Below are 11257 nucleotides of genomic sequence, written 5' to 3' on the forward strand. Positions count from 1 at the left end.
AAAGATTATTACTTTGACTCAACAGAAAACTAAAATCCTAATTTAATTAGTAAAAAAGTAAAGATCAATATTCTTAAATAATAAAATCTGAAATAATTGCACTTTCTAAATACAGTATTTTAAAATATTATATTTAACAGGTGTGGCACTTTAATTCAGAAAATAAAAAATAAAATCCTGGAGCCATTGAAGCTCCGACAACAATATCCCGTTATCGATAAAAACTCTCCATAAATATCAAGAAAGGCCACCGAAAATGAATAGCGTGAACCATGTACATAATTCAAAGATGGCACGTGTCCTCCTCACTTTTAGATGGTGCTTGTAGGCTGTAGCTCATGTTTTCTAGCGTAGTAAAAAATTAAAGATGAATTAACGGAGTCACATGAATAACCAAAGGCATGTAAGCCTGATAATTTTAGCTGACTCATGTGGTACGCCGTTCATTTATTTGTAATTTTTTTTTTTATATTATTAAATTTATTTTGTCAAGATTTTTCTTAATAATAATAGTAATATTATTATTAAAATTTCACAATGACTATGAAGTCTCTTTATTATTTTTTTTAACTTTCTCTCCCTTTTTATAAATTACAAGGAGAAAAGAGAAACAATAAAAAAATAATAAAAACTTTTTGAGCACATCTTTATAATGACACCGCAAATATTATTAAGAAGATTTCAATGAGATAAATACAATAACATTAAAAAAAATCATAAATAATAAAAATAGTAAATTATATGATTCATCTAAAGATATTAAAGTTTATTTATTTTTAGATTGTTCATGTAATTTTTTTTTTGTTGTTAAATTTATCATATTAAGATCATTATTAAAATTTCAGTGTAACTCTAGGATTTTTTCTTTCATTCATTTTCTTTCTCTCTTCTTATTAAATACTGTGCTTATCATATTTGTATGATATTTGAGATTCATGGATTGCAGATATATCTCCACTTTTTTGCATTGTATTATTTTATTATATATTTGTTTTATACTATATAATAAAAAAAATGCTCTCTAAGGGCTGGTTTCATTGAACTCTTTCCCAAATTCCCATGATACCGCATGTCACTCAAAGCTTTGACGTGACATTAAAATCTTTTTTATTTCCTTTTTCTTTCCTGAAATTAAAATACTGTACTAAAAGAGTTTTTTCCAAATTCTACTACGTTCCAAAATGTTTTCTCACCGTATGCTAGAAAGGAAAACACGTGGAAAGAAAACGAAACAAAAAGATGACGTGGATTTCGAAGAAGTAAACCGTTAATCCAATACAGACGCCCGGACGTCATTCATCTTCTTCTCCAAATTGCAAGAAGGAAAAAATGGCGAATCGTACGTATGATTTGTTAGGTCAAGTTCAAACAGCTCACCAATTCGATCACGACTCCTTATTCCGCTATGCCTCTGTCCATGTCCCTGGCTTCCCTTCCCCTGCAGCTTCAACCTTCACCGTCAAACAGGTAAGTGCACTATTACTAAACTCTTACCAATCATTTTTTTAAATTTTTTTTCTTATGATTTTGTTTGTGTATTTTAGTTTGGACATGGACAATCGAATCCGACGTTTTTATTGGAAGTGGGAAATGGAGGTTCCGTGAAACGCTACGTATTGAGGAAGAAACCTCCTGGTAAATTGCTTCAGTCTGCCCATGCTGTGGATAGAGAATATCAGGTAACTTCTGTTTGGTTGTAAGAAAAACTTAGGTTTTGGTTTGATTGATTGGAAAGTTATTGCTGCGATTATGAGAAATTTTAAGGAAAAAGTGAAATTTTAGGAACTGTTTGATTGCTATGAAATGACAGGGAAAATTTAACCGTGGAGTAATTTACTTATTTATTTATTATGTTTCGTGACAGGTTCTTCGGGCGCTTGGTGAACATACTGAAGTTCCAGTTCCCAAAGTGTTTTGTTGGTGTATGGATGCGAGTGTGATTGGAACTGATTTTTACATCATGGAGTTTTTGGAAGGGCGCATTTTCATGGATCCTAAGCTTCCGGTATATTTATACATATATATATAATTTCGATTGCGTTGTGGAATATGAGCTTGAGGGTTTGAATATTTGTACTCATCGTGTTTTGATTCAGGGTTTGGCGCCGGAGAGGAGGGAGGCAATTTATAGAGAAACTGCCAAAGTATTGGCTGCTTTACATTCTGTTGATGTGGATGCTATTGGTTTAGGAAAATATGGACGGCGAGATAACTATTGTAAAAGACAGGTGGGTGGATCTTCCTTCAATATGCAAGCTTGCCTATATTTAATTCATAGTTTATACATACTAGTACCAGCACCGTAAATGGAGTCAAAGCAGTGTTTTGATTGCGAACAGGGTGTTTGAAGGGCAGTTTTACTATTTCCTTTGCACACAATGGTGGTTCTTATGATTGTGTTTTTTAATTGTATTTTTGTGCCTATTTAGGTAGAGAGATGGACCAAACAATACATTGCATCAACTGGTGATAATAGGTATCCGAGTAATCCAAAGATGTTAGAGCTGGCTCATTGGTTGCAGCAACATATTCCTAGTGAAGATTCCTCAGGAGAAGGAATAGTTCATGGGGACTTTCGCATTGATAATGTTGTATTTCATCCCATTGAGGTCTGTTGTTGTAAATGCTTTTAGTTCTTTTTTAAATTTAAATGCATATATTCATCTTTGTGTGAGGACAGTGAGGTACTTGAATGTTTGATTAAAGTATTTGGCCGGAGTTTAACATGGTAAAGAGATGTGAAAGACTGTGAGATTAGTGCTTTAGATGATTGTATTGTGTTTGCAATTCCATTGCTATAAATCTTTTTTGAAATATGAATATTTTAGATAGTATCAGGAATCTAAAGTGACTCTTGATGTGCAGGATCGAGTAATTGGTATTCTCGACTGGGAATTATCCACATTAGGAAACCAGATGACTGATGTTGCGTACAGCTGTTTGGTATTGACCCAAATTTCTTTCTTTTTTTATGGAAAGAGTGTTTCCCCTGTATTTTGTTTTACCTTATGGTGCACATGCCAGACTTTCCTTTCTTATGCTTTGGGTATGGTCGACAAAAAATATAGAGGATAAATACTTTTTCTTTAGCTTTTAAGCAACATTTTTAAGCTGATTGTATTCATTGTCCTTGGCAGGCTTACATTGTGGATATTAACCATGAAAATCAACAAGTGGGTAAAGGCTTTGAACTTACCAGAATTCCAGAAGGAATTCCTTCACAAGCAGAATATCTGGCAGAATACTGCGCTGCATCTGTAAAAAACCCATTGTGAAACTCTTATTTAATATTGCTATCCTTCTGCATTGTTCAAATGTGATTCTTTGCAAGGAAATCAAACTATATGGACATGTATTCTTCGTGGGTTTCTTGAAAATTGAATTTAGTAGTTGGTTCAGATAGATATGAGTGTACTTTATTGAGCAAATATGAATGTACGTGTTACTAATGCAACTAAACTGAACATATTAGATTTTGGAAATGATGCATTTTGTGCCAAAAACTCAGTTATTTCTTCTTATGACTTTCTGAAAGCACTTTAACTACTTGCGATTGCAAACTGAAGGAAACTGACACACAGCTGTGAATTCTATTTCTTTTTAAGTCATGAATCCTAGGCAGGATTGATTCCAGGCTTTTCAGCATGTCTCTAGTCTCCTAGGGCTGTTGACCTACAATATATTCTGAAGTTCTCATTTAAAAGTGTCATATACACATATTCTTTGGATATTTATTCCCTTTGGGAAGATATCAAGGTAACTACAAGATGTGTGGTAAATGTTTAAGAAATAGATCTAGTGACTTGTAGAGAAAGCTGGTAAATGTTTAAAAAGTTTGTAGTTTTTAGTGCTTAGAAGTAGGAGAAATTGACGTGTATGTTTTGAATGTTTCTGTATCAATGAATGACATGAATGCTTGTTAGTGTTGATTCTGGCATGTTTTACACTCATGCAACTATGAAGCTACTCACTGCTTGCTCTTTGCTTGTTTTGTAAATGCTCATGGTAGATAGATATTTTATAGATTTTTATCTGAAAATGTTGCAATTTAGGGAAAACCATGGCCTGCTGCTGTGTGGAAGTTCTATATTTCCTTGGCTATGTTTCGTGGGGCAGCAATCCTTGCAGGGATATACAGTCGTTGGCTTATGGTATTGTTCAAAGATAAAACTTGATATTTTAGTGTGAAGCTTGTGGTAAAAGCTCTATCAGTGGAAGGTCGATAAATTAACATTGTGTTTTGTCCTCGTGACATTGCAGGGCAATGCCTCAGGAGGTGAACGTGCTCAAAATGCAGGAAAGCAAGCTAATGATCTTGTAGACTCTGCATGGGCGTACATTGCAAGAAAATCTGTGCTTCCAAACCACCCTCCTCCTGGTAGACTCAATTTTTTTCTTCTTTGGTCCAGAGATTTTGTTATTTTACACATTACAGTTATTTTTAGGAACATTATTCTTCTATGGGATGCATAATTCAACCTTAATCCATCACAATAATTGATTAACCACCAGGTAGATTAAGGGTATGCGCATGGTAGTTTAATTGATATCATCATGGGTTTTCAGACACAATATTACCATTCCATTCATTTTGATTTCTTTCGTTCTTTACTCAAGACTATTGTTTATGTGGCTATTATCTTAACTACCCAGATCCAATTGCTCAAGATTACATGAAACAATTTGATGGAGGGAATGAAAGTGGGAGGTTTGTTCCTAGTGTAAAGGTCCTAAAGTTGAGAAACAAGTTAATCAAGTTTATGGAAGATCACATTTACCCCATGGAAAATGAGTTCTATAAACTTGCTCAGTCTTCTTCACGATGGACAGTGCACCCGGAGGAAGAGAGTTTAAAGGAGCTGGCTAAGAAAGAAGGATTGTGGAACTTATGGATACCTGTATTTCTGCTTCTGCCTTTCTGAGCTCATTGTTTCTCTATATGTAGTCCTGTTACTGTTTTTAACTCGTGTAAGAGACTCTGATAGGAATCATGAAATTCTTGCAAACTCGTGTGCTTTTTTGCAGTTTGATAGTGCTGAAAGAGCTAAAAAATTACTATTTGATGAAAGTAGTCGCATGGTTTCTAATGGTGAGCATGATCAGTTCCTTGGTGCGGGCCTCTCAAACCTTGAATATGGATACCTTTGTGAGATCATGGGTCGTTCTGTTTGGGCGCCGCAGGTGTTCAATTGTGGTGCGCCTGACACTGGAAATATGGAGGTAAATTTTAGTTTCAGATTTTATCGAGTCTGGGAACAATTTATTAATGTGACTACGGACTACCACATGTTTTTCCCTTCCATCTTTGAACGCATGTATTCTCAGCTTCTATGAGTAATTCTGAGATATTCTCTCCAACACTAAAACTGGGGAATGTAATCAGATCTATGTAAAAAAAAAAAAAAAACATATGAAGAGAGTTAGGAGTATTTTGAGTGGCATGGCTTCAATCTCATCAAGTTAGTAGTAAGTTAAAGAATGTGTATCTGAAAATCTTTTAAAACCTGCATCAAATCAAAAGAATAGTAACCAATAGAAACATATATTTGGTGAGATAATTAATAGGACTTGCATGCAGGGATAACTATCAAGAAAGCTTCCTCTTCTTGTTTCCATTGTTTCCCTTCTATTCAAGATATTAACAACTGGATGTGTGCTTGTTGCGTTAATTATTTAATGTAATTCTGCATGCTTGTTTTAAGCATCCGTACTTCTTTCTTCAGGTATTGTTGCGCTATGGTAATAAAGAACAGCTACTCGAATGGCTAGTTCCATTGCTTCAGGGAAAAATCCGCTCTGGATTTGCAATGACAGAACCACAAGTTGCATCATCTGATGCAACAAATATTGAGTGTTCCATTAAAAGGTAGCATATATTGAAAAGGGGATCCCATTTAAATCAAAGTAGATAGGCACAAAAGTTTAAAGTTTGGTGCAAGGTTAATCATTAGGAGTGATATGTGATGTATGCAGATAATTTTGAGTTTCAGCTTTAGTTATCTATCACTGTAATTGAATTTGCTTTCCTTGAACAGAGAAGGGGATTCATACATCATTAATGGTAGGAAATGGTGGACGAGTGGCGCAATGGATCCAAGGTGTAAAGTTCTTATAGTCATGGTTAGTTCTGATAATCAAGTTCAGGGATAGTTAAATCAGTTGTTCACTTTGTTCAATAATGTGTGGAATTATGCGCAGGGAAAAACAGACTTCACTGCTGCTAATCACAAGCAGCAGTCTATGATATTAGTAGACATTCAGACTCCAGGTGTACACATAAAAAGGCCACTTATGGTCTTTGGCTTCGACGATGCGCCTCATGGCCATGCTGAAGTTGTATTCGACAATGTTCGTGTTCCTGCAAAGAACATTCTACTGGGAGAAGGGCGTGGATTTGAGATTGCACAGGTAAAGTTGGTGCACGCTCCGAAGTAGCTGAATGGATTGCATGAATTTTGTACTGGTTGATTTTCTGATTTGGCGTAATTGTAAAGGTTCAATCAATTTGCAAGGCACCTTGCGCTTATGATTTGAACTTTGAATAGTCAGCTTTCACAGACATAAGCTCAGGATTCAAAAGTTTTACCTACTTTTTAGTCTTACTACCAGTTCCATAGTAGACACAAACTATGAGACATGCTTGTGTAGACCTCTTTGTGAGGACAAGATCTGTGCAGAAAACAGTGTGTGAACACATTGCAGACACCGAGGTTTTGCTATGTCAGTAATAGTATGTCCTGAATTTCTTGCAGGGTAGACTGGGCCCTGGAAGATTGCACCACTGCATGAGATTGATAGGTGCTTCTGAGCGTGGCATGCAGATGATGGTTCAAAGAGCTCTCAGCAGAAAAGCATTTGGAAAATTAATTGCAGAGCATGGTTCTTTTCGTTCAGATGTTGCAAAGGTAGTTCTTTTTCATATACTTTTTTGCCAGATACCATTTTTTGCAAGGAAAACAATATCTTCCGAGTCACTTGAAGAAAATGAGAAACTGGTCGTTCAATCTAAAGAAAGGGACCACCCTCCGTCCCTTGCAGTATTGAATTAAAAAATAGACCTTGGTTACTGTGTTAGAAATATGTCCATGGCTTATGCTGCATGCCTTTTACGTTCCTCTTCATCAGAACTATCCATCTAGCTGTTCTGCCTCAAAATCTAACGTGTGTAATTTACTGTTTCATGTAGTGTCGAATAGAGCTTGAGAAGACCAGACTATTGGTTCTTGAGGCAGCTGATCAGCTTGATCGGCTTGGAAACAAAAAAGCCCGTGGTACCATTGCTATGGCCAAGGTAATTATCGCTCTTCAATTTGAAATGCATCATGGTATCGTTCTCTTTACATCAAACATCCATAACATAAATAGAGTAAAATGGTTTGACATAATGTGGAGCAGGTAGCAGCTCCAAATATGGCACTCATGGTTCTTGACACGGCAATGCAAGTTCACGGTGCAGCTGGCGTATCATCCGACACCGTTTTGGCCCATCTTTGGGCAACTTCAAGAACATTGAGAATTGCAGATGGCCCTGATGAAGTTCACTTGGGTACCATTGCCAAGTTAGAATTACGGAGAGCTAAGCTTTAAAAAACAAATAAAGGAAAACAAAGAGCAATAACTAAAAATTGTGTGGGAAGTATGAGAAGACTTGGACGAAATTTCATCACAATAATGTATCGATACAATGAGTTCTTTATTTATTCTGATACGAACTGCATCAATGTTTCTGTGAATTTAATTTTGCAGTTTTGGTGTTTATCATACTGGTGTGCTTCATCTCGATTACCAGAGATGAAAAAGGGAAAAATAAAGGATTGTGAAGAGAATGCTCACGGATCCGTAACTAATTTTAAAAACTTGTTTTAGAGGTATGAGAAGAGAAGACACGCTTTTGTTTGGGCTCTCTTAGAGATTTCAGCATTAAAAGAATTATATTGAAACTAATGAGAATGAAGATTTGTAATGACCCTGAGTTTGCACAAAAAAAAAAATTAACGTCATGCCAGTTAACAACACCACTATCACCAATACTAAAATAACTAGCATATGGACTTGATCTTAATAATGTAATCATTAATGAAAAGGAAACGAAATTAGATATTGTTTTAAAAGTGATTTTTTATGAAATATATAGTGAAGGATATGCCTCGCATGTTTGTGGAGAATTTTAAAATTAATGAGGTCAAAGTTGGTATTCTTAAACTTTAAATAAAAATTATGAAGCATATATCTAAAACTTCTCTTTCTAGAAAAATCATCACACATCTTATTGGTAATGATATAAAAGAAGGTGTATGCTAGGTTTGTGGTTGAATTAGAGTTTGAGAATAGTACTGCAAGAGTTGCTAAACATAATTTGTATCGCTAAGATTAGTTTTGTTGATTGTAGATATAATATTTCTAACAGAAAAGTTAAAAATGTAAAGGGATAATAACTTTTAATTGGACATCCATGATGTTGATGCAATAGCAATTTAAACTCAAGAACGAATTGTCTCGGAGATTGATATAAAATGATTTTTAGAAAGAAAATTTTTTTTGTTTTTTAGTTATTTTTATTCTTGTTTAGTTTTTAAAAATATTTTTCTTTATTTTTTTCTATTTAGTTTAGAAAATCAAATATTATACTCGATAATTTTATTTTTTTTCTATCTAGTATGTGTTTTGTAACGTGATACAGAGTGTTTTTGCAAAAGTATTTTTTAATTAAAAATATATTAAAATAATTTTGTTTATTTTTTATATTAGTACATTAAAATCATTGAAAAGTACATAAAAAATATCAATTTAATATTTTTTTAAATAAAAAATATTTTTAAAAGTGATCTAATCCGTAAAAATAAACACTTTTAATTTAGAAATTCCTATAACAACCCCATAATTACTTGTTATGACTTCTTTTCTCTTTAAGTTAAACCTATAATTAGTATAAAAAAAGTTGTTTAACTTGAATTTCAGTAGACTATTTAAAAAAAAAATCTAATAATAAAATTTTAAAATAAAGTTTTTATATGAAAACCCTTTCATATCCAAATTTCGTATTCTTTCACTTGCTATATACCTTTCTTATATTGATTTCATCCACGTTAAAAACCCTTATATTCTAGTTCCATCTCCCGCCAGCTTTAACTAGATAAGAAAGAAAAACAAAAATCTTAAGTTTTGTGTTTGTAGTGTGTGTGTGTGTGTTGTGTGTGTAAAAATTGGCAAGTCAATGTACTCCTATACAGTAGTGTATTGCTCATTGTGTAGCATGAGGGTTAGGGATGTTCAAAAAAACTGAATAACCAAAAAAACCGAGAAAACCGATGGAAAATTAACTGAGAAAACCGAACCGCGATTAAACCGATTACTAAAATCAAAAATCTTTCCGGTTCGGTTGGGTTCCGGTTTCACCACCAAAACCGATGAACCAAACCGGCTACCCATAAAAATAAAGCCAGAAAGGTAGAAACGACCTAGTATAAATTCTAAATGGTACAATAAAGTGTAAACCTAAACCTAAATGATATTACAATTCACTTCTGCAGCCGCCGCCCACACCAAACCAACCTTCTTCCTTTCCCCTTCAATTTTCATTTTCCCTACCGCTTGCCCCCTACATGTGTCTCTTGACTCTCTTCTCTAGCTGATCAACAAGTAAATAACCCATATTTCCGCATCCATCTAAATCTAGTAGACTTGTAATGGAAAAAAACCCGAACAAAACCTTTTGGCCTCTCTCTTCACCTGCAGTAGAAAGAGTCAAAGAGGTAAAGAGTTGAGGGAGCGTTAAACTGTTCAAGAGATACCGGGCCTTACACTGAGTTGTGCTGATTGATTTACTGTCATAATTAAAGAGTTGTTCATTGTACACCTTTTGTACAATGCTTTAGATAAATTAAATAGACTTTAATGTTGGCTTTGATTCCTGTCTTGTTTCGATATCAATAATAAAGAAAAGGAAAACCACTGAATTTTGCTAAATGTATTTGCTTTTATTTCATATTGTCAATGATACTGCTAATTTTCAATGTAAGTAGTAACATTTGTGGGTTACATCTTGTAACTCCCCACGGTTCTTTTTCTGCTTTTCTTGTAAAACCATGCTATTTTGAAGTAAATTCATGCCTTTTGGGATATTTTGTAATGAATGAAAGACTAAATCTTTCCAAACCGTAAGCTAATTTAAAAAAAAAAAACAAAAAAACCAAAGGGATTAGGTTTTCTGGTTTAACCGAACCAGATCGGTTCGGTTTGAACCTGTTTTCGGTCCGGTTCGGTTAAATTTTTACAACAATACTATAAATCGGTTCGGTTGGTTTTTTGGATCTAAACCGAACCGAACCGAACCAAACTGTAAACACTCCTAATAAGAGTAGTATTTCAAGTTATTTTTCACACAAGAGAAGAAAGCGTCAACGTTATAGTTATGTTTTTTAACATTATAAAAACATTTATTTGAAGAATGAAAGGAACATGTATATATGTGTTTAATAAAACTAATTTCAAAATAAATAAATAAATAAATCATAAAAAAGACCAAAATTTTGATATTCTAGATTTTGGATCTTAAAATTTCAAATTTTAACATATTTTTACCTTGAACTACATCAAACATATGTTTTTTTATCCTTAAATACTATATAATCAATTTAAGACACTATATAATTAATCAAACTGAATCATAAAAAATTTTAAGGAGCCTAGTTTATTTTTTTCAATATGCTGGAAGAAAACCACTTTAGCGAGCTGAACTTTTATTTTTCAGATGAAGTCATTAACACTAAGATTTATTTTTTTATGGTTGAAATGTGGTCATTTGAACCTTAATTTTCTACCTTCTCTGATCATATTTTTTTTTGCAACTAGTTTTTTGTACCTATTTTTAAAAGTGAAAATAAAAAGATTTCTTTTTTTTTTTTGTTAATTTTTATCGTGTTCCTGATATTTCATTGTTAATTATAACCTAGAACTCAATTTTATAATATTAATTTAATGACAAGATATTTCTAGATACTTTGCAAATATGATAGCATAAATAAACAAAATTAAATATATAAAATAATACCAACATGATGAAATAACAAAGAAAAAAAAGTTTTATTATCGAAATGAGAAAAATAGACATTGTTGAAGGAAAAGCTACGTCCACAATGAACTTTTTTTTGTCATTCTTGTCTAGTTTTTTTTTCTATTAAAAGGATGTTTAAATAATTATTTTTTTAAAATATTTTTGTTTTGAAATGTATAAAAATAATATATTTTTTATATTTTA

General features: G+C 33.2%; 1 protein-coding gene across 2 annotated transcripts; it reads left to right on the plus strand.

Annotated features, from left to right (window-relative positions):
* The first annotated feature begins 1240 nt into the window (after positions 1 to 1240).
* Positions 1241 to 7733, plus strand: LOC118038243 (probable acyl-CoA dehydrogenase IBR3). 2 transcript variants are annotated; one of them, XM_035044557.2, is made up of 17 exons: positions 1241 to 1467; positions 1545 to 1679; positions 1865 to 2005; positions 2097 to 2228; positions 2430 to 2609; positions 2866 to 2943; positions 3138 to 3257; positions 4053 to 4151; positions 4261 to 4378; positions 4654 to 4898; positions 5026 to 5220; positions 5724 to 5866; positions 6036 to 6120; positions 6199 to 6408; positions 6753 to 6905; positions 7187 to 7291; positions 7396 to 7733. In XM_035044557.2, the coding sequence occupies exons 1-17, from the start codon at positions 1330 to 1332 to the stop codon at positions 7585 to 7587; spliced, it is 2469 nt and encodes an 822-aa protein (XP_034900448.1). In that variant the 5' UTR covers positions 1241 to 1329; the 3' UTR covers positions 7588 to 7733. The 2 variants fall into 2 exon arrangements, with proteins under 2 accessions (XP_034900448.1, XP_073267740.1); XM_073411639.1 differs by lacking the exon at positions 4053 to 4151.
* The last annotated feature ends 3524 nt before the right edge of the window (positions 7734 to 11257 follow it).

Source organism: Populus alba, chromosome 10 (assembly GCF_005239225.2).
Source record: "Populus alba chromosome 10, ASM523922v2, whole genome shotgun sequence".
Lineage (NCBI taxonomy): Eukaryota > Viridiplantae > Streptophyta > Magnoliopsida > Malpighiales > Salicaceae > Populus > Populus alba.

What these genes read in the sequence shown, in the direction of transcription:
- LOC118038243 (XM_035044557.2), top strand. Translation starts at nt 1,330, where the DNA reads ATGGCGAATCGTACGTATGATTTGTTAGGTCAAGTTCAAACAGCTCAC. An exon ending in CAACCTTCACCGTCAAACAG is followed by an intron (nt 1,468 to 1,544) that starts GTAAGTGCACTA and finishes TGTGTATTTTAG; the next exon opens with TTTGGACATGGACAATCGAA. An exon ending in TCCAAACCACCCTCCTCCTG is followed by an intron (nt 4,379 to 4,653) that starts GTAGACTCAATT and finishes TTAACTACCCAG; the next exon opens with ATCCAATTGCTCAAGATTAC.